Source organism: Priapulus caudatus, unplaced genomic scaffold (assembly GCF_000485595.1).
Source record: "Priapulus caudatus unplaced genomic scaffold, Priapulus_caudatus-5.0.1 Scaffold207, whole genome shotgun sequence".
Lineage (NCBI taxonomy): Eukaryota > Metazoa > Priapulida > Priapulimorpha > Priapulimorphida > Priapulidae > Priapulus > Priapulus caudatus.
This window is the reverse complement of record NW_014577268.1, coordinates 201,280-228,527: the sequence shown is the minus strand read 5'-3', so window position 1 is coordinate 228,527 and position 27,248 is coordinate 201,280. Positions and strand designations below refer to the sequence as shown.

General features: G+C 46.2%; 2 protein-coding genes across 4 annotated transcripts; both read right to left on the bottom strand.

Moving 5' to 3' along the window:
- Positions 1 to 4,947: 4,947 nt before the first annotated feature.
- Positions 4,948 to 7,866, bottom strand: LOC106807309 (protein NipSnap homolog 3A-like). 2 transcript variants are annotated; one of them, XM_014809616.1, is made up of 6 exons: positions 7,789 to 7,866; positions 6,997 to 7,249; positions 6,477 to 6,638; positions 6,182 to 6,337; positions 5,912 to 5,998; positions 4,948 to 5,683 (listed from the first exon to the last, which is right to left on the bottom strand). In XM_014809616.1, exons 1-6 carry the CDS (start codon positions 7,837 to 7,839, stop codon positions 5,601 to 5,603), a joined length of 792 nt encoding a protein of 263 aa, XP_014665102.1. In that variant the 5' UTR covers positions 7,840 to 7,866; the 3' UTR covers positions 4,948 to 5,600. The 2 variants fall into 2 exon arrangements, with proteins under 2 accessions (XP_014665102.1, XP_014665104.1); XM_014809618.1 differs by having other exon boundaries at positions 6,997 to 7,245; positions 7,789 to 7,860.
- Positions 7,867 to 13,863: 5,997 nt separating this feature from the next.
- Positions 13,864 to 18,979, bottom strand: LOC106807317 (M-phase phosphoprotein 8-like). Of its 2 annotated transcripts, none has more exons than XM_014809627.1 (5): positions 18,916 to 18,979; positions 15,464 to 15,619; positions 14,902 to 15,072; positions 14,362 to 14,565; positions 13,864 to 14,076 (listed from the first exon to the last, which is right to left on the bottom strand). In XM_014809627.1, the coding sequence occupies exons 1-5, from the start codon at positions 18,973 to 18,975 to the stop codon at positions 13,873 to 13,875; spliced, it is 795 nt and encodes a 264-aa protein (XP_014665113.1). In that variant the 5' UTR covers positions 18,976 to 18,979; the 3' UTR covers positions 13,864 to 13,872. The 2 variants fall into 2 exon arrangements, with proteins under 2 accessions (XP_014665113.1, XP_014665114.1); XM_014809628.1 differs by having other exon boundaries at positions 13,864 to 14,070.
- Between the last annotated feature and the right edge of the window lie 8,269 nt (positions 18,980 to 27,248).

Sequence of the window (27,248 nt, the reverse complement as noted above, 5' to 3'; positions counted from 1 at the left end):
CGCAAATTGAATATCATTCTTAGCTGCGAATAATCTACCCCTAATGCTCGCTAACGAGCACGTTCGTGCGGCATAACCCCCCGTTTCGCGGCAGCGATGCGCTTAACAATTTTCGGCGCAGGCATGGTGGGAAGCTAAAGCGCAGCTGGTAGGCCGACAAAGTTCTTTCAGCTCGTCGCAGCTTGTATGGCGACAATTCTTATCAATCTCTGCATTGCCTAATGGCGATACGGCGGCTCAATCAAAACTCAACGGACTGAAACAACAGAGCCAGCCTAGCCGACATTTTGAAGACAGAGACACGCACGAGCAGACTATTGGGCTTCATCGTTCATGCAGATGAATGCAGTCATCTGTGTTAATGCGACTGGACAGATTAGCGGCCATTACGGCCATGCCATTACGGCCTTACGGCCATCGCGGCGAGGCGGTCATTACAACGCTTAAGCAAGCAGCGGTGCTTTCTGGGTTGTTTTTCTGAGCGCGCAACGCGCCGATGTCACTTCATACCTGCATGCAATCAGTACCACCACCTGCGATCACCGCTTGGCGAGTATGCCTCACACCATAGCACGGCAAAGGGTACTGGCTTCACCCGTAGCTGGGGCCTCCCAACCCTCAACGGCCGAGTGGCGCTGCACGTTTCATTAGCGCTTGTATCACGAACCGGACCTGCACACTGATGGCTCGAAGCACACCAACAACGACGATACGCGCTTTGTGGTGGTCAGAGCGAGAGCACAGACTAGCTACGGCCTGGCGACGCTTCCGGCTATGCCGTGCGGTAGCAATTTAGCAATGCAGGGATGGTATGACGATTTCATAGCGCTCAAAGCACCAGTACTCACGGCCTACTGTACGCTTGCACGCTCAGCTTCGCTGCGATCAGCAGGACACTACAGTGGCAATCACAGTGCGTAAGTAAGCGCGCCTTAAGGTAGGCGCTGCAAGGGTTCAGTCCTTTGAAATAGGAGACCCGCCGTTTATTTTTTTAACTGAGCCCCCGTTTGGCAGGGCCCGGTAGCTATAGCACGTGGTGCCGAGAGACATCTTGCTCCACCAGCCAGCTTTGGTAGTAAGGCGCAAGGCCAAACACGTAAGCTTCCGATGTACATGTGTGGAATCTCTAATCTCGCAATATCGCGATTCTTTATATGGGATGCGATGAGAACCGTGCTATGGTCGAAACGCCACGTGGTCACGCCCCAAATGGTCAGGGACGCCTGGTTAACACAGAGCGCTCTTATCGTTCGCCGCATGACAGCGACAGCCCGTCGACCAACGCGTCAGGGACGGCTGGTCGCGCACAGGCTCTTTCGTCGAACCCTCAACGACGAAACTACGCATTACAGGCGCGAATAGCTGTGGATGGCAGACGGGTTTGCTTGCCACCTCCAAAGGTGTAAGCGAAACGCATGGCAGGCCAGTGTGGCTAGATGGGCCAATCACTGATACGCTGTGATGGCAGACGGGTTTGTTGCCACCCGAAGGTTGTAACGAAACGCATGCAGCCCAGTTGTGTGGCTAGAATGGCCAATCACTTGATAGCTGTGATGGGCAGAGCGAAGTTGTTGCGCACTCGCGCAATATAGGGCTGACTGCGCTAAAGGGCAGAGTTTACAGGAAAACGTCATGTAAGATGGGGCGCGGCACCCTATCGGTCATGTTGATTAGCGGTAAGGCATCCGCAAATTTCAATGATGCAGCACTCCGTAACTTATCACTGGCCAATTAGTTAATCCATACCGGCCTGCTAAGATAGGCTTTTACGGCTCAGAGCAGATGTGCAGTGTATGCCGCTAGCAGTCTTAGTCTTGCTATTGTAGTTGAGAAATTCAGTGCCGTATTACTTTGTTCGTACAGCGCACTATTAAGTAGAAGCGGCTCTCATACTAAACGCGTGTACTTTGATCAGACGACGCCGTTGAATGAGCGGCCTGGTTCGTAACTGATTTTATGTCGCGGCTTGTACGCGAGCCGGCGACGTCTACAATTTGTTTCGCGCCCTTAAATGTGCATTATGCCGGGGAAGTCCTTGTCAGCATACTGCCCCGGCTCTAACAACCTGTTCGGCGCGTATTAACGCCCACCACTTGACATTGTCACGGATCACAGCAAACAGGCGGTGCAAATGAACGATGAACACCATCTTTCGCAACGTCGCCGCTTGCAACCTGCGTTGGCCTGCGCGCTGCGCAATCAAGCATCGCAGGACACCTGCGCCAGAAGCGCAGCCGACACCAGCAGAAGGCGGCAGGCGGCAGCAGCCGCTAAGCAGGGACCTGCGGCACGGCGCTGGCGCCCCTACACGGGCAGCGGCCGCTGCTTGTGGCATCGCGGGACCTGCTACNAGCGATTTCGATCAAAAGGCGCCGCGAGGCGGCGCTGTTCGCGCTTCGCGCGTATATCCGGCTGCAGATCGTCCAGCGAGCCTTTTCTTGTAATCGCGGACCAGTTAGTAGCGCTACTAACGCCAGCTATCGTTCATAGACTTACACGTCTGTCGCAAAATCTCGTTTGCACCAACAAATTACAAATTGAAACATTCGCGGCACGATAAAATTTCAGTGTGCTACGATGTGTTCATATCCAATTTTTGATGCTATAACTGTATAAAATCTTGGTGTTTTTTTAAGTTACTATAATCAGTGATATATCCGCTGTGATGTGAGACTATATTTCGCTATATTTTGAGCATTTCTGAGCAAAAATCTCGTAATATAAACAAAGCAGGCGCATGGCAAGAGAGATGTTTCACCTGATGCTAATAACGTTTATCTCAGTTAGATCCAAATTAAGTTAAAAATAACTTACACTGACGAAATGTTCGTCCCTCTCTCCGATAGACTTCCGCGATCAGGCTGAGATAAACTTTATTAGCATGTGAACTATAGAGATCCGATGAAATTATTCATTCATGTTTCACCTGATGCTCGAGGACGACCAGCCTGTGCCGCAGGTAGAGCCACAAATCTCTCAGGCCATCCTCTTCACGTACGCTGTACTCGTAGGCTGACGGCTTATTACCTGCAAACAGCGTAGGACTGGTGTAGCGTCGTCACTTTATATATAGGGCGGGTCTGTTTATACGAAGAAAGAAGTGGGAGCAGGACTACGCGAGACAGTGTGAGAGAGGAGGACCACGCACGTGGTGTGAGGGAGGAGGTGGGGGTGCACGTGTGTAAGGGAGGAGATGGGGGTGCACGTGGTGTGAGGGAGGAGGACCACGCACGTGGTGTGAGGGAGGAGGTGGACCACGCACGTGGTGTGAGGGAAGAGGTGGGGACACACGCACGTGGTGTGAGGGAGGTGGGAGAAGGACCAAACACGTGGTGTGAGGGAGGAGGAGGAGGACCAAGCACGTGGTGTGAGGGAGGAGGAGGACCACGCACGTGGTGTGAGGGAGGAGGAGAGATGCACGTGGTGTGAGGGAGGTGGAGGACCACGCACGTAGTGTGAGGGGGGAGGAGAGATGCACGTGGTGTGAGGGAGGAGGTGGACCACGCACGTGGTGTGAGGGAGGAGGAGGACCACGCACGTGGTGTGAGGGAGGAGGACTACGCACGTGGTGTGAGGGAGGAGGTGGGATGCACGTGGTGTGAGGGAGGAGGAGGACTACGCACGTGGTGTGAGGGAGGAGGTACCATGCACGTGGTGTGAGAGAGGAGGTTGACCACGCACATGGTGTGAAGGAAGAAGAGGACTAAGCACGTGGTGTGAGAGAGGAGGACCACGCACGTGGTGTGAGGGAGGAGGTGGGGGTGCACGTGTGTGAGGGAAGAGGTGGGGACACACGAGGTGAGGGGGGGAGGAAGTGGGGTGCGCGGGGCGTGGGGAAGGTGGTGACTCCTGCTAGAACTGCTACAGGTAGCTGACTCGTTCTGATACACACGCTGCTCACCTGAGTGGGGCTGCGCTCCCCTCCGGAGCTTCACATCATGGCGCATCTTCATCTGCGAGACCGTCTCCTCGAGTCTGCGCACCGTATGCCAAAGGTTGTCGACCTCCGACGGTGCAGAGGGCGCCACGGCTGGCCCGCCGTAGAAGACAACGAAGCAGATGAGCATGACTCCCGTGGCTGCGGCCGCGAAACACGTCAGGCAGTTCAACCAGCGCACGCGCCGACGGTACACCCGCGCTGCCGACGATGCCGCGGTCCCAGCCTCCGCTGCCATGGCAACGCGACTCTGCACTGTCTCTCTGTTGGTCGGTGCGCTGGGTCTGTCGCCACGACTAACTTAGTAATAGTTATTCTTGTTTGTTGTTGTCGTTGTTGACGATGATATTGTTAACGTTTTTGTAAATATCGCACGGGGACGAAACCTGATTTTCCCTTGAGCAGAGTCGAATTCGTTATGCAGAAGAGCGTTTCACAAGCTATTCAGAGATTTCTCGGCAAGATATTCAGCTTGTGTCACTACGTATGTATCGCTGGCTGTCATGTCCCGACCTCACAGTGAGCACGCTCATCGCGTGGCCCTACTAATATACCACACATACCTGTACCTACATCAAGAGCACATAATAGCGATCTCTATTATGTACTCTTGACCTACCAGTAGCACTACAGCAAATATATACCGGACACATTGAATAAACTTTGATCGCGCGTGTGTTAGTTGAGAGCACACAACCCGGACATCCAATCAGCGAACATAGCAACATACGAACACAGTACATGGGATTTTGCTTGGGAATTACAAAGATATATCGTCTGGTATCATATGACGCATCTCACGTACTGGTGTATCCCTTCCGTATATTTCCTAGTTCATCTCCCTTGATCGTTAGAAAAAACGGGGCTCGTGTACTTACACACTTGCATTGATTTGTTTTCCAATACGTTACTGCCACTGATAACGCAGTCACCGCAGTGAATTATATAGGTGCACGTAATATAGGAAAGACACGCACAGACATGTATTGTAGAGCAAGCAAAGACACCAGTGTATTATAACATCACAATTGCTTTTATTAGCTCGTCACATACGAAGTGTCGCGTACATCATACACTGCGTAAGACTACAGCTATGCTAGATCTTTTCCTACACATCGCATAATATTTCACTTGCGTCGCAACGCTACGTCTAGTTTCACATATGCTGATACGCGTCTAATGCAACGTTTTCCATATAGCATAACTATTCGCGCTTGGTGAAACATTTTGCTAGGGATGGGATCGTTCTCATGCAACACAACTATTCGTGTATAATTTAATAACTACCTTTCTGACGCAGTACCTTCTACAGTAGATTCGCATACGGCGTGAATTTTTTCTGTCAAACAGACGACACTGTCAAATGCATTTCACTTCATGACTGAGTATATAACTATATTTACCCAGGGCGTGCTCAAATTATTCGTACATAATTTGATAATTCCCCTTTCAACGCAGCACTTTACAACCCAATGTAAAGATATGCACACGGCATGAATTCTCCTATCAAACACACTTCACTTCACGACTTAGTATAACTCTTTAGTCTCCACGGCGTAACACCCTCCCCTGACTTCCTCACCTTTGAGGACGTCCCCAGTGTCAATAGGGCAGGTAAGGCACTAGTTGCTGTCGTGACGGTGGTGGCAGAACGGCCCTTGTATCACTGCATGGCCGTCTGCAGGCCAGGGAATGGTGTCATGCCCTTATTGTGACCCTCGGCGACCATGTTGGCAAACTTTGAAACTGGAAACGACGTGGACATGAGAGCACTGGTACGGTGGCGACTGGTAGGCCCTATTCTTTCAGTTATGTCCCTCCGACATTCCAGCAAGCAATGGCTAGCAGAGAGTCCAGATCATAGATATCTACTAGTATCTAGATAGTACTACAGAATTTTTGACAGGAGAAAGAGAGTGAGGGGCAGTGAGAGAAATATAGCAGTTGAGCAGTTGAATAAATAATCTTACATACCTAACTTGAAGCACTCATCATTAGACATTATAGCTTCAGCATACTGCAGGTGCATGTCAAATGAAGGGTAGTGCAGGAGAAAGATGCCTAAAACATACCGACAATGTGTACAACAAATAATCCCAATTTAATAATCCACGTTTGCACGATCTTGACAGGTAGAACCAGTGAGAGCAAACTGTACATCATTAATTACACGGACAAGGTGTCCTCGATCAAACATGACTAAGTAAATAAATAAACAAATAAATGAATGTAAGTAGTACATACATTCGTTTAGTGGTCCGAATTCGGTTTTGAATGCCGCAACAACACTGGCACCTGACGTATGTACAACGGAGTTACATGCTGGTACCATCTCTGCAGCTTTTGGCAGCCACACGGTGGGTGAAGACTTCATGCACAGACTGACTAACTCGTAAGCACCTGCAATTATGCACACAAGAACCAATGAATGAAGAACCTTCCGGTATTGGAATGATCTCACATATTACGACCAACCTTGCCAAAGCTGGCTGCGTAATTTGGATGGTCATATATCTCCAGACTATGTAAACTGGCTTACCACCAGGTTTAGCTGGGCAGTTGAGGCTGGTCCCCGGTAGTAGTCTGAGCATCTGGCTGTGCTGCTTGTTGACCATCTGCATTACTGGTGTCAGGAATCTTTCCACCAGTTCGCTACTCTGCATCATCGCTACCCTGGATTCTGCACGATGCGCGTAGCAATCTGAGATGCAAACACACAAACTAACAATTAGCAACAGCGTGGAAATTAAGCCCGGGGGGAAAAAAAGATGGCAAGGAAAACGAAAAATGGGTGGCTATAATGCAGCGCATATGTGTAATATATATGTCACTATGCGGAGTATATATATCTTACCCAGCAATACATTCTCGACAACAAAATACAGAAGCAGAGTTCTGAACGGAGGTTTATACATCTGATGAATTGGTGAAAGCATTTCACAGAATTTTTACAGTGACTCTAGAATCGCTGTCGAGTTGCATGAAAAAGTCGCAGGTCTGCACTAGGCTCAAGGAAACAGCAGAGTCGTCCAAGGTTTGCCGCGTGGGAATCATCTCACCGAACTCCCACAGGTGCACTGTCTGGTTGATGGCTCCAAACTGACAGACCCAGTATCCAAGGCACTTGGCTACAGCGAGTCTCAGATGTATCTCACGAGCCGTCATCTCCAGGAACTCTGTCATTCGCTTCGGCTTGACGTCGTACGTGCGCAGCTCGTATACCTTGCCCAACGACGACGACGACACCGGCGCCAACTCGGTCGCCGCCGACGACAGGCAGCGGACCAGCCGTCTGCCACATCCAAGCGCTGCCTGACAACGAGGATAATCAGTGCGACTGCATTCAGGTACGAAGCACGAGGAAGAAGAGGGGAAGTCAACTGGAGGTGCTTCTACTGCAGAGGTGTATATAGCTATGCTTATTCTGCGCATAGTATCCTATACTGACACTAGCTCTAGTACTATAGCCCGCAGGATCGCTGCCGCAGTCCCAGGCGCCTGCGGCAGCAATCCTGCGGGCTATAGTACTAGAGCTATACTGACACATACTCTTATGTGTTAAGAATAGGTTCACTGCAGGAAATTGGAATATATATATATATATGTGTGATATATATGCACCCTACCCCTGTGTTTGGGTTACATTATTGTATCTATAGCATATAGGGTCTACAGTACTGTATAGGCCTATAATATTGTCGTTTTATTGTGAAAGGTCCGTAGTGAACTCGCCTCGCCGGCAAATCCGGCCCATGTGTTGAGTTTACCAGCCTGGAGGCCGGCCAACTCAATATAAACTATGATTATTCGCAAAACTATTGACCACAACAATTATTATGAGCGACAATCACCTGGCTAGAACCAAAACAACTTGTTGTTAACGCACGATGTACGAACGCCATTCCTGACCTCGCGTGCAGATTAACGACCGCCCAATAGATGGCAGCACAGGTCTACCAATGTTCACAGCAAAGATCGTATAGTGCCTCCGGTCTTTGGTTCACAGAGATCGTATTATTAGCTCTTGATCGTATATGATCAGTGTAATCAGGGTCGGACTGGCCCCTCGGGCAAATCGGGCAATGCCCGAGGGCCCAGAGGGCCAAGGGGCCCGTTCTTTTTCTTTTTCTTTTTAGTTTTCTTCTTTATTGTCTGAAAAATATTGTGCCCCAAATCCGAGGACTTTTTCCAATCCATAAGGGGGTGAGGGTTCTATATCATGCCCGTAGCCAGGGGGGGTTCAGGGGGTTCGAACGAACCCCCCCAGCCAAAAAAATTTTTGTTTGAAAATTTGCAAGAATTTCACCTCAGGTCGCTCCATTTTAGTGTAATAATTGCAAAATCTCCATCGTGCGGGAGGGTGAACAGTGAAAACCCCCCTCCCACACCCTCCCCCATTCGGTCGCTTGGCTCCCTCGCCTGGTCGCTTCGCGCCCGAGCAGGGGCGTGTACAGGGGGGGTCCAGGGAGTCCGGACCCCCCTTGCTCGCGCAGAAAACGCATCTGAGGGGGTGTAATTTAAAAAAAATTCTGGGGGAGGGCCCCCCAGACCCCCCCTTCGCGTGCTCGCAACTATGGGTTACGGTTAGACCCCCCTGGTACAAATCCTGTACACGCCCCTGCCGAGCAAATTGCCAACATTGAAAAACGAACCCCCCCCCCAATAGAAAGCTGGCTACGGGCCTGCTATATGGTTGGTCATCGTACACTGAAATAATTATTTTGACCGCGGAAATTAAAGCCCTTTTTAGCAAAACGTTTACGCACGCACATACAGACCCACACACACGCACACACCCAGACACGCACGCACTCACGCGCGCACACGCACAAACACATACAAACACACGCGCGCGCGCACGCTCGCTTAGAGCCTTGACTTGTATTCCCGAATCACGAAAAATATACCTACCTACCGTCACCCTTTGCTATAGGTTTTTTCCAACAGTAAGCGGCCATATGAAGTAGACCGGAATGAGCACAATACATGCAGGTATAAATTAAAAATACTTTGAGCGTTTTGGCGCATACCAGGGCCGTAGGCTACCCTACACGCATGCCCAAGATCATGAACAGATATCTGCGCAGTACCTATCTACGTGGGGCCATATTATTGAGACAGTGTAATAGAGATTTATCATATCAACCATCTCTCGGCGATTCTGTCTTGAGTAGAGTCAAATCAAACTGCTTTTTTTTCGGAAACACGATAACCTTTTACTTAGAGCCCGATTCGCCCTGACAACATAGTGGGACGATGGTAATTAATCTGATGTTGCTGACGTTTGTCCTGTGATGCATAGCTAGACACCCCCCAAGGCGCGTTCAATCGTCAGGTAAACTGCTGATGTTTGTCCTGTGATGCATACCCCCCCCCCCAATGCGCGTTTAATCGTCAGGTAAACATGAACCGAGAGATTAATCTACTCTGGAGCAATTACTCCCGAAGCACTGCCTGACGTCATTCAGAAGAGCGGAAAGTGACACTTAACGGCCCCCGCAGGCGCGTTTAGCTCAGCGCCGAATGCGCACCGTGTGCGACACTGCGAGAGCCTTTAGCGGCAAGCAGTAGAACATAGACCCTAGTCGTGTATATACTAATGTGCTTCGACACGGCGCCGCAGATTTCTGGCAAATTAGCCGTAAGCCCTTGTTATCATCAGTATTATTATTATTTCCAAAGCGGATCACGGCATTAGACGGTGGCTTCTGGGTTGACCGTGTCCCAACCTGGGACATAGGGATTCAATCCAGAATATGTCGCAGGATGTGTGCAGCTGTGCTGTTCTTTATCAGTGTTGTTCTCTTTGGCGAAATAATAGGACCACATCACATCCTTGTATTGATTATTATTATTATCATTATCATTACTATTACTATTAGGTATCATTATCATTATCATTATAACTGTTTGTTATTATTGTATTTATTATTATTTATTTTATTGTTCGTATTACTATCATTCGCTACGAATCAAGTGTTATCCGTATTTTCTGAGATAGTCGACATGTTTACTATTTATCACTAACTCTCATGTTTCCAAACCAACGATTTCTATCCCCTTGCTCACCGACACATATTGATAAAAAGGTGACGGCGCGAAAGGGAGAAAAACAACAGAGAAAGAGAGAAGAAGAAAGAAAGTGATCGTGAGAGCGAGGAAGAAGGGAGGAAGAGAGAGAGAAAAAGAGCGAGAGAGCGCGCGCAAGAGAGTGAGAGAGGAAGAGCGCGCGCGAGAGAGAGAGAGAGGGAGAGAAAGAGGGAAAGAGTGAGAGAGAGAGAGTGAAAGAGAGAGAAAGCGAGAGAGAGAGAGAGAGAGAGAGAGAGGGAGAGAAAGCGGGCGTAAAGGAGAGGGAGGTGCGGAGGTCTACCGTATCTGCCGTGGGTGTGACATGTATTACCTGTGACATTACAAGTCGATGAGCCGTACCTTATGTAATATAGTCACCTGATCCCGCTGCTTCAGGGCGTGTAGGTATAAAATGAACATGCTATGTAATACATGCGTTAGATCACTGCTATAAATGTCAAATAAATTTCACAATGGTAACATCAATTCTAAAAATGTAGTCGGGGGATGAAAAGTTGTCATTGTATTTGAGTAGACATGCCGTATCCAAGTACTCAAGAAGTAGAGAGGAAACATGATGACACATACTGTTGTATAGTAGACTGTGCGTATCAAACACACACGCATGCGAATATACACGAATGTAAAACTCAGATGAAGACAAACAACGCTGATAATACGCTAATAGTTATGACGTAGACTTCACATGGTTTATTTAAAAATCACTTTCCGTGTACTAAAATCATGCTGTTGCATAATACATTAAATGCAAAAAACGACAGTCACGACACGTGTTTCTCCTCGCTTCTCTACCATAAAGTTTAAAAGCAAACGTACACTTGTTGATAAAAAAAACCCTAGTAATAAATGCGGCGTTGGGCATAGACAAGACGGTTTCATGACACGGACAGACTCTCGGGCGCGTTGTATTACCAAACCTCAAATTGCAACTATGAAAGTAATATGCATTTGGACTCATTTTAACATATGCATCAGTGATTACTATCTTTGCTCTAAGAAACGTGTGTATGCGTGCGTGCGTGCGTGTGTGTGTATCTCTCTCTCTGTGTGCGTGCGTGCGTGCGTGCGTGCGTGCGTGTGTGTGTGTGTGTATCTTTCTCTCTCTCTCTGTGCGTGCGTGCGTGCATGCGCGTGTGTGTGTGTGTGTGTGTATCTATTTCTCTCTCTCTCTGCGTGCGTGCATCCGTGCGCGTGGTATGCAGAGCAGCAGAACTCTTCCAACAGCTACCGGCCGGATAGACGCTCACATCGTTGTCATCACCCTACCATCAACACCTGATATACGAGCTTCTCTTAACTCCCACGACGAGCGACAGACGAGTCGACCTCGCACGACAGCGAGTTTGCCAGCACGATCGGTAACGATTAGTTGGCCTAATAGACTAAAGCTGGGTTTACACTACCGACTTTGTGTTGGCGAATTCACGAATTGGACCAACTTCCCAACCGACCATCGGCAGTGTAAACGCAAAAGATACACGACCAACCAACCGATCGATAGCAACTAGTTGAGAGATCAGAACATGTTCTATTTTCGCCAACTCGGAGTTGCCGAATTGCGAAATTGGTCCAACTCGCCAATTCGCCAACATAAAGTCGGTAGTGTAAATCCAATTTAAAGAGCGAGAACCCCGAAAAAAAACGAGAACGTACCACACCCTCTACATCCTTAATCTGGTACTATAACATTATAGTAGCGCTATCTTTCAGATTGTTCTCACAGAGCCTGAGTAGAAGACTGACAGCCCGAGTGAGCGAGAATGCGGCACTACTTGTTTATGCAGCAACGAAGATGAAATGTTATATCCTATGATGCATGCATTTCCTCCTGTCCAGCACATTAGCCTCGAGGTATAAATAAACGCATTAATCAAATGACATCATATGATATATCCTGACATACGTGGTATGATATTACCTAGAATATGCATGTGACACTTCGTATACTCCTGATATTACCAGACAGGAGTCTATTGATAGACTCCTGATATTACCTACGTACATATTAACAAGATCTAGAATACCATAATCGAACATTTCTATTATGGTAATCCGCGTATTGGCGTATTTACGAACGCAGAGGGTCCGGTAGAGGCACACATATGCAAGCACATATAAGCATGTGCATACGCAAGCACACACACACGCACGCACACACGCAAGCACCCACACACACACGCACGCACGCACGCACGCACGCACGCACGCACGCACACATGCACGCACGCACCCACATACACACACACGCACGCACACACAAACAGATAACCAGGCAGCTATCAAAAACTAGCAAAGGTTATAACAAATATTCCTACATCATCCTAAACATCATCATCATCATCATCATCATCATCACCACAACTTTTATCATCAACATCATCTATTGCCATCGTCGTCATCATCGTCGTCATCATCGTCGTCATCGTCTCACTACACTATGCAACCAAACATTGATTATTATGAAATACAACACGTGTAAAGAGCTGTCCTGAGAGAGAGCATAACACGAATCACTTAAAGAGCAGAATAATGACAGTAATTGGACACGCACTTCCAATTAGAAGACAAGCGTTACATAAAAAACGAATCATCTCCACTAGATATAAGAACCATTCGCCATTCGCATGCTCATATATACCAAACTATATTACAAAAATTACGAATTAATTGGCAATGCCGATGGCACATGTAAAAATACCTTAATGACCACTCAGGCTGTAGGCACTGTAGTGTAGAATCGCCGCGTTGTGTAAAAACAGACCCCTTCCTCACTCCCTCACCACGACTAAAGCAATAACCATGATCAGGCCGGACAGATCTCAATACATATGCCGTGGTTAGTGCTGAACACGGATGCTGCAAGAAATTAGAGCTTCACATCCTTCGTGGCCCTATGCCATGTTGTTTTCATTGCTTGGTGACAAAAATACTCTGAGTGGGGGGATGAGCAGAGCCAATCACATGAGAGCCCGGCTCAATTTCTGGATTTTCTGGAAGAAGAAAAAAACTCACTTTCAATTCGTGATTAACAGGTGTCTATTTCCTCTCTAGCTACCTTTCACTCGCCCGTACATTCTCTCATCTTCACCCTTCCCTCTTCTCCAGTCACGAATGCAAGTAATCGGACATGAGACACATGAGAAACACATTACAATAAGGAGAACTATTCGGGAAACATAAAAGTATTTTAACATGTCACTGCACAGCATATCTCCTCGTTAAATAAGAACGAGGACTTCAAATAGACTCGAGAGAATTAGATGTAGAAAACCAAGAGGTACACTGCATTTATCAGCATAAATACTAGTGGTCCAGTGGACCTGTGCACCTCAACTTTTATTCAATCTGGAGATTCCTAACCGATAAAAGTATAAGTGTGGCTTTTAAAAATCGGGTTTTACAAACAACATACCACTACCATGGGTCACAATCCTAAGGGGCCCGTGGGCCCGATGCCCGTATTTTAAAGCTCGAGCCTGACACTTCTAATACTAGCAAGCCCGACGGGCCCAGTAAAAAATCCACCCCCAGCATGCATAACCGTCCCCGGCCTGTAAAATTTGCCTGGCGGGCCTGTAAAATCCCTTACCTACAGGCCTGCAGGCCGTTTTCAAACTAATTTCTACCCCTGACTACCAACGTCACTACAGAATGCAACCAACACCGTTAACACTCCCGACACCAACAGTAATGAGTAACCCACGTCCTTACCTCTCTGAACCCCTAAGAGCCTCACACACCTTATTCCAGCGTATATATCGTAAGTAATTCACGCCTAAAATCCGAAAGTAACCGGATGGAAAAAAAAAAACGCGTAGTTACCCAGCCTGGCTCACCTGGAGGCGTTAGGCTTCAGAAGATCTGGCATCTGGCTCTGGCATCTTCATCTGTGACCAGTCGAGTGTATAGAGGATGCTGAGGAGTGCGTAAACTGCAGCAGCGAGTACTATGACGAGTAGCGCTTCTCGTAGTCCAAGGCTGAGGTATTGCGGCTGTGCGGGGGCTGGGGCTGGGGCTGGAGCTGGCAACGCTGCAGTCGTCGCCTGAAACTACAGATGGCTCCTTAAAGTGATTACGTAAGTCACCGTAAATAGTACAATTTAAAAAAATTATGTACACTGTTTCACAAAATGTAAGTGATTCTGTTCACGTTATATATGCAGGGTTCTCCAAGGGCACTTATAGCCTGGCGGCCCGCCAGGCTATCGTCGAGCCCCGCCATCCTAAAATGACCAATTTTACCTGACGATTTCCTTTATCTCATTCTACCACGAGATGATAAACGGATGTCGAATCTTGTAACGTTATATAAGAACCTTCTGCCTGACACTCACCTTCCCCTTTGCCTTGCCGCGCTTCTGCACAAGCTCCTTAAGGTCAATCTTCTGACCTTTGAATGACTGCTGAAGGATGTCCTTGGCCACAGCTTCCATATCGGAATCTGAGATGTCGATGAGACGCGAATGTCCCTCGGCTCTGTGATGGGATGCTGACACTGCACTCTTCTTTGGTGGTGCCGTGGATTTTACAGTTACTGCCTGCAAGATGTGGTAAAGGTATATAGATATGAATGGGGCACAGACCATCACATGATCACAGCCTCATGAGTGCAGGTGTTCTTTATTTTAACAAGACCAACCTAGGTTAGCACAGTCAAAACTATGCTTTCCAAGGCTTTCAATACGTCAATCTAGTCAAACGTAGGCCAATTTTAAATTTGGATTTTTTTACTTTCTCTACCAGTGCATTGATGTTGCCAAACGATCGTCAAGTTATGAATCAGAAATAGATGAGAAATCATTCAATCATTCAAACAGGAAAGATAATAACGGGGCCAAAGAACCTGTACATGGCACATTTTGTGTCAGACGCACCGATGAAGGTCGCAGATCCTTTTTGGTTGTCAACAGCTGCTTGGCTGTGGAAGCAGAGGTTTCCTTAGGCACATTAACCTTCTTCTCCTTCGCTGCAACCTGCGCAGTCCCCGGCTGACGTGACCGGGATCTTGACCTTGACCTCTGTTGCCTTCTGTTGTACGGCTGTTGCTGAAAGGCGATGATGCTTCAGTTACAACACAACACATCATAATAATGACATTAACATTGTGATGGATTCTATGGATAAAGTCATTCGATGCATGCAGCCCAGGGAAACCAACAATTCTAGAGGACTGATAGAACATTTAGTTGTGCTGAATGAAATCACACCTACGTAGTTTTCATATTCGCACACAAATAACGACTATCAATTTCAATTGATATCGATACAATTTGAATTTGGTAACATTTCGAGCCTTCGAATACACATTGTGTATTGAAGTACATTTTAAAACACCATTGTCATCTATGGTCCAATTTATCCATATATATATGTTCCATTTAGGTCTTTAAAATAATGGTCACAAGTCACACGTGACACGGGCGATCTTACACTCACGTTCTCGTACTCCTCCATGAACGCCTTGATGAGGACGCCACATTGTCGCATGTTCCTCGTCGGCTCCCACGAGTCCTCTTTCTCCCCAAACCCTTTCCATCTGACCAGGTACTGCCTGCGGCCTTTCACTAATCTCGTGTCAAGTATTTTTCCCACCTACGGCACAAACTTGCAATGTCAACAATCCACATGTACGTCGAAAAATGCTACGTTCACATGGAATATCCGAAAGTTGGTCTCATCGGGAATTATACCGGGAAATTTTCCATTATTTTCAAAACATTATGTTGTACTAATTACTTACTAGTTGCGTGATACTTATTTCAAGAACAGTTCAAAACAACCTCAGGTGATACAGGGAATTATAGAAAGAGAGGATTTGCCGTGAACATTAAAATTACATTTATACAACATTTTCGGCTCAATGTTAGAGCCTGAAGTACTTAAAAGTGGAAATGATAGTACCGTAATAACACATTTCCCCCTCCTTCCCTCCCTCCCTCCCTCGCAATATTATCATATTACTATGTTACATCATTTAAGCTGCCCCAACCCCTAAAATCCATGAATGTATCCAATCAAGGTAGTATTCTAGATGCAAACATTTTGTTCATACATATATTTTGATTAGATAGACTCAACACAAATGCTGCCTTAAGCTCTAATGTTCAAATCGGGAAAAGCATCCCACGCTTTCGCACGAAGTAACATATTTACACAGTGACCCCGAGTGATCTTACTTCTCTGTATATATTTCCCTGTGTCACTATCACTGTGACTATGGCATACAAAATCGGACGTGCATAAACTAAAATTGTATCATTGTGCCAAATTCCATTAAAGAAAGCAAGTTTGATTAAGAGATTACTCTTTTCTGAATGCTATTTTGCTATCAGATTGTTTACAAAGCGTTTTATTTCGTTGTTGCACAAAGTATTATTATAGATTAGCGAGCGCGCACTGTTACTGGGACATCTGTGTACGTTCAAGTAAATTTTGAACGAATGGGCATGGCAGTTTTTTTTAACCATATAAATTATCAATTCACAAGTCTTGTTGTGCTAAATGTGACATTTGTGGGACATTTTTAAATGGCAATCAAGAAATGGAGCAGTATTATATGAACATTTATTACAGCGTTTCGTCAAGGGAATGCAGCCTTAAACATATATCATTACTAATTATTGCAAATCATTAATGATAAATGTGTTTTTAAATGCCTCATAGTATTCATAAGTTTCTCTCTAGTATGTCTTTTATGCAAAGGATATTCAGCAGTAAGGCATTTTCAATGATTATCACTAGAAATGCATAATATAGAGCTTAGCTCTGCTCTCCTGATATCATGGAAGCCAATACTGGCAATAGGAAAACATGATTCACATTACAGATTTTTGCATTACGAATGCTTCTTCTCAGAAATGCATTACTCACGTGGGGTATTACTGTAATTCTATTATCGCTCAAATGCTCCAATACAGCCTAACTGCACTGCCACTCATTGCAAAACTACAGCCCTGTCTCCTGTAATACGCACATAGTTTTAGATGCTTTCTTACAAATATAACTAATGTGGGCATTCCAGCATACACGAAATGTACCAGTCTTAATGTTTCTCTACACTCTTTATATTATTGCTGATAATTTCCTGTGAATTACGTTCAAATGCTTCTCTGCAACACACAAGAACACCGCACGCACACTGCTGTGCACAAGGAGAGCCTCCGTGGCCCAGTGGTACGCATCGTGCACTATCCACTGAAGGCTGTGAGTTCAAACCCCGGTCGGGGCAGTGAATTTTCTCAAGGTGTAAAAACCTGGCTCTTAACATTAGAGACTGTAAATCTCTCGCGGCTCGGATGACCACGTAAAATGGCGGTCCCGTCTCCAGAAATACTAGCCAATGGGGACGTAAAAGAACCACTGAGGACGCAAAAAGAACTCTGGCTGTGACCACCCTCAGTGCCATTTGGCTAAAGGCTGACTACATATGAACTGACTGCTGAATAAGAAATAAGAAGAAGAAATAAGAAAAAAGAAAAAAGGACTAAAGAAAAAGAAGAAAGAAGAATAAGATGGAATAAGAAGAAGAAATTCCCCGCACATTCCAAAGAGAGAATCAGTACCTTGTGAAATACAAGAAAGGGACCCCAAGATACAAGATACAAACAACAAGTATTATTATTCTTTTGTTTATGCGCAGCGGCGTCTGTGCGGTGTACTTGTGTTTACGTTTGTGTTGTTACTTCTACTTCTACTTCTATAGGTCTACTGGACAGTCCGTAAGGAATAAACGTCCAGGGCTATAGCTAGCCATGGGGTGTGAGTCCGTGTGACCTAGCTTGGGACCAGTAGGGTAAAGCCAGGTAGTTAGCCTTTTAGCCGAATGGCACTGAGGGTGGTCACAACCAGAGTTTTTAGCATTTGAACGCGATTTACAGGAAGTTATCGGTAATAATAGTCGAAAGAGAGTAGAGAAACATTAGGACTGGTACTGGTAGTAAATACATTTCGTGTTTAGTATTGAAAGTTGAAACGTTATAGTCTTATTAAAGTCTACCAGTACTACTACAGTAGTAGTACTACCACTACTGGCACTAGTGCTTATAGGGTCTATGTCGCCCAGGGTACTGCCGGAATGTACCCTAGCTGGTAACTATTTCATATGGTGCTAGGGTTAGGGTTAGGGTATAGAGTTAGGGTTAGGGAGTAGGCGTAGGCACTCGTTAGTGGAGTAGGCTAAGTACGGTCCGGCATATTAGATAGTACCAGGGTACGTTCCGACAGTACCCTGGGGGACATAGACCCTCTCAGCGGCACTAGTCACGCTGAAGGGGTCGTTGTCGTATCAGGTACTACAGATATGTACCCGACGTAGTTTTAGGTTGTTTAGTATTATGTTTATATTTTTATATGAGGTATGTTTAGGGTTAGGGTTAGGGTTAGAGTTAGGTTTAGGGTTAGGGTTAGTGTTCACTGTTACTGTTACTGTTAGGGTTAGGGTACACTTCTGTAGTACAAGTCTGGTACACTTTGTGTATACATATATGTACCTCGGGTACATATCTGTAGTACCTGTTACGACAACGACCCCTTGAGCAACAGTAACCCTAACCCTAACCCTAAACATACCTCATATAAAAATATAAACATAATACTAAACAACCTAAAACTACCTCGGGTACATATCTGTAGTACCTGTTACGACAACGACCCCTTGAGCAACAGTAACCCTAACCCTAACCCTAAACATACCTCATATAAAAATATAAACATAATACCTAAACTACCTCGAGTACATATCTGTACTAGTTTCACGACACCAGGCTGACTGATTTGACGACCAGATGGTGTAATCTAACGCAATTAATGGTTGTTGCAAAGTTAATTTAGTCCACGCTTAATTTGCTACGAAAGAGTAACACGGGCCATTCACGTGTGCATGATCTCACCTCAAATATTTCGCCTTCGCTTTCCTCACTACTAAAAGCAAAACTCCCGCTAACGGCCATTTTAAATGTCCCACAATGCATGGCGTGGTAAATGCAACCAATCAGCGCATAAGCAGTAAATGGAGTCGAGAGAGCACAACGATGATTACATTGATTGATTTAGCACACTAGGCTGCATGTACTGACATCAGTGTCAACGGGAGTGTATAATAATATCAGATGATGATCTATATTATATTCTCCTGATAACATAGTGTTATTGTATACAGCTCACGGAATTAGCACTGTCGACTCATAGACATAAATAATGAAATACAGCACAATATAGCGAATTTCAAGCTAAGACAGAAAACAATGCAATACAATACAATACAATACAATACAATACAATACAATACAATACAATACAATACAATACAATAGTAACAATACAGTACACTACAATACAATACAATGCAAGACAATACAATACAATATAACACAGTACAATACAATACAATACAATACAATACAATACAATACGACACAACACAACGCAACACAACACAACACAACACAATTGGACATTGTAGTACAGTGAAAGAACGGATAGATATCAGCCATCAGTAATACTGCCGCATAATATAATCCTGATGGTAAAAAATAGAGCATGTAGTTTATGTATGAGGATATAAATTGTCTATGTGACACTGCATAATGCTTCAGTAATGTGATGAAACGAGGAGCTATTTTATTTATTGTACATTTTAAGTGCGATTTCAGGGTTTTAGATCGGAAGGGAGCTCGGACCTTTTTCTGTAGCGTGAAAGCGTAATTTATGCTAAAGTTTGGTTATTTCGTAAGTTGCTTCGGCGTATCATTGTGTTGTGGGTGTTTGTAACACTAGAGAGGGTGAAGTACTGTGCGAAGGTTATATAATAAATAGACACCGTTTTACAGATTTGATATTTTATCACTCCTCACGCACACGCACACGCACACGCCCGCGCGCATGATACATGCGCACGCACACACACACGCACGCACAGCCGCGCACGCACACACTCACACGCGCACGCACAACCGCGCACACGCACACGCACGCACAGCCGCGCACGCACACACGTACGCACAGCCGCGCACGAATATAAGCACGCACAGCCGCGCACGCACACAAGCACGCACACAGGCACGCACACACGTACGCACAGCCGCGCACGCACACAAGCACGCACACAAGCACGCCCAGCCGCGCACGCACACACGCACGCACAGCCGCGCACGCACACACGTACGCACAGCCGCGCACGCACACCACCACGCACACAGGCACGCAATGCCGCGCCGCGCGTGCACACGCATGCTCAAACGCAGCCGCTCGGCACGCACGCACAAGCGTGATCTGTGTGAAGCCATAAGTGTCGGCTGGCACGGCGTCATCAAGCCTACACCGGCGTGCGACACATGACACGACAACAGAGCGATCAGTGGCGGCGGCTAGAGAGGATGGAGAGAGGGGGAGCGGGAAAATGGGAGAGAGAGGAGGGGGGCGATAGCTTGAAATAGTATGGGAGTTTTAATGTGAAAGACAATTGAGGAGCCTCTGTAGTGTACTAATAATATCCGCAGTGAATAATAATAGATTATTATTCACTCGTTCTATTATTCATCGTTCTATTATTATTCACTCCTGATAATATTTATTATTGGTGTTAGAACTATTATTATTATTATTATTATTATTATTATTATTATTTTATTATACATCGTCCGAAATAAAGAGCGAATAAGAGAGAAAAAGGAAAGAAAGGGAGACATATGCAGTACAAGAAAAACGAAAAAGGAATCCAGAGAGATAGGGAGAGAGAGGTAGAAGAAAGAAAAGTAAAGGTCTAGAAAAAAAGAAAAGCGTTAGAGAGCCAGTGAGAGAGAGGTGAGAGAGAGTATAGTGTGAGAGAGTATTCCACATCCTCCTAATGTCGATCTCCAGATATTTGTACTTGGCGAGTTTGTCTCTTTCCTTCACCATGATGTTAGTATCACCTGGTACGGCTACGTCAATCAGTAGGCATCGTTTTTCTTTCTTATTGTGGGGCACTATATCAGGGCGGTTTGCAGGTATCGTGCGATCTGTCTGCACTGCCATATCCCACATGATGGTAGTATCTCCAATGTTGGTAACTGGTCTCGGAGTATGTTCATACCACTTGTCAGGTACTTGCTCACCAAATTCACTGCAGATTGACTAGTGCAGATAGCTGGCTACCTTGTTAAGGCGGTTTATGTACTCGGTTGGGGCCAGCACTGTGCATCCGGCGATAATATGGCCGATGGTCTCCTCTGCCTTGCTGCACATTCTGCACTTGCTGTTGACCTGTTGCTTGAGGATGTTGCATTGATGGTATCTGGTGTTAAGTGCTTGGGCCTGGGCTCCAATGATCAGGCTTTCTGTCTCCCCCTTGAGCCCGAAACTACTCAGCCAAGCAACGCTTGCAATCTTGTCGACAAATGGCCTGTCGAAGCTCGTGTAGAACCTTTAATGCAAAGGCTTGTTCTTCAATACCTCGATTTTCTCTGCTTCCATATTGGCCTTCAGTCTCTGCTTGGTTGAGGATTGGCAGGTAAGCTGAAGAGACAAGTATTTGGCTTTTATTTCTTTAGCCTCACGTAAGAGAGCGTGCTTTGATTTTCCAGACTGATGGATTTTGATAAGCTTTGTAAATTTGTCTTCCTTAACTCGATGTAGTCGCCTAGACCTACAATGGCAGTGTTGTACGCAGACATCAGTTCAATGAGACCACGACCACCATTTTGCCTTATTATTATGATTATTATTATTATTATTATTATTATTATTATTATCATTACTATTATTATTATTAGTAGTATTATTATTATTATTATTATTATTATTATTATTATTAATAGTCATTATAGAGCAGCAGCTGTCTGCGCTGTGTGGCAGCGTCATCATCATCATCAGCGCAGCACGCAGTGACCGCCGCGCGGATCGTGCGCTGCGTCGTCGACGTCGCTACGGCACGTCAGCCGATCGCGTGGGTCGCCATCAGCACGCGGCGACGATAAAACCGTGTCGTCGCAGCACGGGTGACTCACCCGTACGCAAGCGCGACATCGCGGACGCACGAGGGACAGTGCTGCTGCTGCTGCGCCTGCATTCGTCGCCTGAAAGAGTTTCGCTGTTGTAGGGTGTCGCGTGGTGTGCATAGTTGACAGTGTCGCCGCGGCGCGTAGGTTTTGCCTCGTCGTCGCTTCTATCATCATCGGCGTCGTCGTCGTCGTCGTCGTGATTGTCGGCATCGGCATCCGGTGCTGCGTTAGCGTTTCATACATGCATATATTCTGTGATATAATAGATTGATAGACGAGAGATCGAGAGAAGTCGAGCGATAGTTTCACGCAGCAGTAGCAAGCGGACGTCGTTGTCAGCGGACGAGCAAGAAACATGAGGATGACAGGCAGCTGCACGATGATGGTCCTAGTCTTCGCCTCCCTCGGTAATAAGGAAAGAAACTCTCGCGCCGCTCCCTAATGTATTTATTTATTTATTTATTTTAATAATTTATTCGTAAATTTATACATTTATTTATTTATTTATTTATTTATTTATTTATTTATTTATTAATATTTATTATATATATATATCTATTATTTATTATTATTCATTTTACCGACAGACAGACAGACAGACAGACGGACAGATTAACACACAAACACAGGCAGACGGACAGACGGACAGACAGGCGGACGGACAAACAGACTGACGGACAGGACGGACGGCTGGGTGGATGAATAGCTATAGATTTATGGATAGTAATAATATGGGAAGACTGTAAATCTGTAACTCCTGTTTAGTTCTACACGTTAAAACTACAATAGGCGTCGTTATAAAGCCTATATTCTCGAGATATTACGGTAGATTTTTTGTCCAAGGTATCGCGTAGACAGGAGTGGCTCAGCTATTTTGAAATGCAATACCATTACTTCTGCGTGGTGCGTTATGCGATTGACGACTGCATTAAATGCGTATTATGCCGTATAACTTGGTGCGTAGACAAATTCATACGAATCTATGCATGCGATCTGCTTACACAGAAGCGTTACGGATGATTACGGTAAATAGAGAAAACATGCGCGAAGACCTGCATTCATATACATGCCGTTACTGTGGGACTAATGTGTGACATCGAAGCATAAGCACTTATCAATATTCCATTGAATATAGAGCACGAACTTCATCTAATGCGAGAGAGATCAAGAATGAGAAAGAGAGAACACAAGAGAGAGTGTGGAAGAGAAAGATAGCGAGAGCGAAAGACAAGCGGAGAGAGAGCGCAACAGAGAGAGAGCGCGCGGGAGAGAGCGCGCGCGCGAAAGAGAAAGAGACAGAGAGCGAGAGAGAGACGGGAAAAAAAGAAGAGAGAGAGAGAAGAGAGAGAGAGAGAGAGAGAGAGAGAGAGAGAGAGAGAGCGAGAGAGAGAGAGAGAGAGAGAGAGAGAGAGAGAGAGAGAGAGAGAGAGAGAGAGAGAGAGCGCGCGGCGCTCGCGCGCGAATGAGTGAGCGAGAATAGATACGAATGAAAGGTGCCGTTTACATGAATGCATGTATATACATACGTATAATTAACACGCGCATTAGTTTGCACCTACTATTGTAGGATGCCACCGCAACATTCACCTAGGCAATTTCTTGGCCTCGTGAAATTTTACACGCTCCTGCCTGACGATTATGGAGGTTGCCATTGATGCCTAATAGACGGCATTATAGCGGCGGAATTGTGGTTTTCGCACATGTATGCGTCCGAAGACTTATTTAGCATTGACACCTTTATACTGTGATGCACGCTTCACCATGCACGTAAACCTACGCTCAGGCACGCACGCATGTGCACACACGTAACGTAAACGTACGGCAAGCGCGCACACATGTACACACACGCACATAAACGTACCCGCAAGTACGCACGCATGTACAATGCACACACGCACATAAACGTGCGCGCAATCACGCACGCATGTACGCACCCGCGCGTAAGTACGCACAAAGCACGCAGCACATGTACGCACGCCACGAACACCGCACGCGACCGCACACACTGCGCGGGCATAATATACGTAAGGCAATTCTTTGCTGCCATTTATTCATGGTCATCTTATGCTTATATAGGGTCGTTCTAGTCGCCAGCCTGAAGCATTCCACCAAGCGACACTGCGTTCATGCGGCGCAGGGACATTTACCAGTAGTGGCATCCCACAACAAGCTGGCCAGTTAGTAGCGATGGATCACGGATCCGGATATGTAGCTATATGAACAAAGCTGGTACGCTATATATATATATATATATATGTGCGTGTGTGTGTGTGTGTGTGTGTGTGTGTGTGTGTGTGTGTGTGTGTGTGTGTTGAGTGTGTGTGTTTGAGTGTGTGTGTGTGTGTGTGTGTGTGTGTGTGTGTGTGTGTGTGTGTGTGTGTGTGTGTGTGTGTGTGTGTGCGTTTGAGTGTGTGTGTGTGCGTGTGTGTGTGTGTGTGTGTATGTGTGTGTGCTGTGTTGTGCTGTGTGTGTGTGTGTGTGTGTGTGCACATGTGTGTGTGTGTGTGTGTGTGTGTGTGTGTGTGTGTGTGTGTGTGTCGTGTGTGTGCGTTGAGTGTGTGTGCGTGTGTGTGTGTGTGTGCGTGGCGTGTGCGTGTCGCGTGTGCGTGTGGCGTGTGCGTGTGCGTGTGCGTGTGCGGTGCGTGTGCGTGTGCGTGTGCGTGTGCGTGTGCGTGTGCGTGTGTGTGAGCGGTTGCGTGTGTGCCTGCGTGTGTGGTGTGCGTGGGCGTGTGCGTGTGTGTGCGCGCGCGTGTGTGCGTGCGTACGTGCGTGCGCGAAGGATATGACTCACGATATCTATCAAAAGTTAGGCAACATGTCTTAGAAAGACACTACGAGATGCAGATGATGCACACCCCCGAAATTTTCTGAGAATGGTGATACGAGAATCAATGAGCATAGCCCTTAATTGCTTCACAGTCCTCGCTAATTGCTTCTAAATGCACATTACGGTGGCCGTAACGATGAACAAATCACAGATATCAGAACTGCGGTGAGCTGGTTGGCTGCATTACGCTGTAGTCAGCTATCTCAGAATAGCGACAATGTACGATTAATGATCACCCGCGTTAGTTATTATTCGTGACTACTATATTCGTGTTCTCTCTATGAGTCACAGTACAGGTACACAGTATGAGTACAGGTAGACTTGCTACGACATGACTTGAAAACACATCAGCTACAACGATGTCTTGTCGGCGTTGTCCACAGATGAAGTTAGATGTCCCTGCATGCGAATTAATGAACATAAAATGTCAAGTCAGATCAACTGTGATATTTGTGGATGTCAGAATAATCCTATTTAACATTTAGTCTAGTGCATTATACCCTTTATCACCTAATACTTTTAGAGATGATGGGCTCTGGTTGCTACGTGGTGCGACATAATGATAACGTAAAATTGTAGTCACTAACTAACTTTATAGCATTAGAAGAAGAAACCAACTACGGGAAGCGGCGTTGTAATTTTAGTAATACCTACGTAGAAAGAAAGCGACAGCAAGAGGCGTGTGCATGTGTGTTCGCGTGTGTGCGTGTGAGCGTGTGTGCGTGTGTGCGTGTGGGCGTGTGGGCGTGTGTGCGTGCGTGGGCGTATGTGTATGTGTATGTGTATGTGTGTGCGTGCGCGCGCGTGTGTGTGTGCATGCGTGTGTGTGGGCGTGTGTGCATGCGTGCGCGTGCGTGACTGCGTGTGTGTGTGTGCGTGTGTGTGTGTGTGTGTGTATGCGTGTGTGCGCGCGTGTGTGTGCGTGCGTGCGCGCGTACGTACGTACATATATATAAAAACGTCTGTCGACGTGAGCCTCTGTGTTTTTACAGTTCTGGAGCGACGAACTAGAGGCGCAGGCGCGATTGCTGGCTACCTGCGTTCGAATTCCGTACTTGGTCGATCTGGACAATCAGCCGCAGACTGACGCCATCGTCGACTACGACTACGGGCCGCTGTCACTAAGCTACGACGCGACGGCAGTCTACGACGACGATTCGGACGCGGCGGCGGGCAGTAACTTGAACTACGCCGTCGTGGCGAGTGGTCGCAGCATCTCGCAAGTTGTCAAGCAGTGGTTCCTCGGCGGTGTCGCCTACAATATGAAGACGAACACCTGTCGCTACGGCCGGGAACGCGCCTGCGAGCACTTTCAGCTGGTAGTTAATTATAATTAATATTATTAATTATAATTAACTACAGCTGAAAGTAATTAAGTTATTTAATTATTCTTTATATATTATAATAATATATAATTAATTAATATATTAATTATACCGTCATTCTTTAGGTCGTATCCTCTGCGCGACTCATCTGGCTTCTCATGTCCAGATGTTGTTGTTTATTTGTTTTGTTTGACAGAGTTCCGGTAGCTTAACTGTCTGTCAGACCACAGGCCCTTGGAGGCTCAAGTTTCAAGAAGAGTATAAGAGCGAAGCGCTTCGCTTCGCCCGCTTCGCTCTTATACTCTTCTTGAAACTTGAGCCTCCAAGGGCCTATGGTCAGACAGAGACAGGCGGCGATTACCCAATCATTGAAGTGATTAACTGTGACGTCTGTCCGTTCGCCTAATTGGTCCGTTTCTCGGATTATTCTTCTATATAAAACTATCAAATAATTGGCCCGTGTAGGAATTCAATGGTAAACGTACCCATTTTATCGGTGAAATTCGGGCGATGATGTATGAGCGAAACACAGTTCTTCTTTACATGTAGGCCACTGGCCGCCTTTATTAGTAAGGAGAGAGGAAAATTCTCTTACAGAACCAAGTCTAGTGGTTGTTTGTACAGTTATTTGGTTAACATGCACTCTCTACTACCGCCTCCCTCACCGCCTTCACGAGCGAGCGCTGCATTATCTTGGGATTGCTATACAGGCATTTAAATCCTTCAATCTATATAGGTTTTCCAAGCAAATCCCCTTACCTGCGCATAATACTATTTAAAATTGTGGCTATCTATGAATAAAGAAGTGAGAACGCGCGAGAAAAGAGGGAAAGATGCGACCGCGAGCGCGGGCGAGGAAGAGAGAGAGGGAAAGGGTAGACAGTGTGATAGGAAGGAAAAGAAAAGAAAGAGAAAGAAAAGAAATAAAAGAGAGAGGAGGAAGGAAAAGAAAAGGGTGAAGGGGATATTAGGGATAGAGAGAGATAATAAAAAATAAAGAGAAGGAGCGGGGAGGCGAGAGAGAGAGAGAGAGAGAGAGAGAGAGAGAGAGAGAGCGCGCGCGCGTGCGAGTGAGAGAGCGAGAGAGAGAG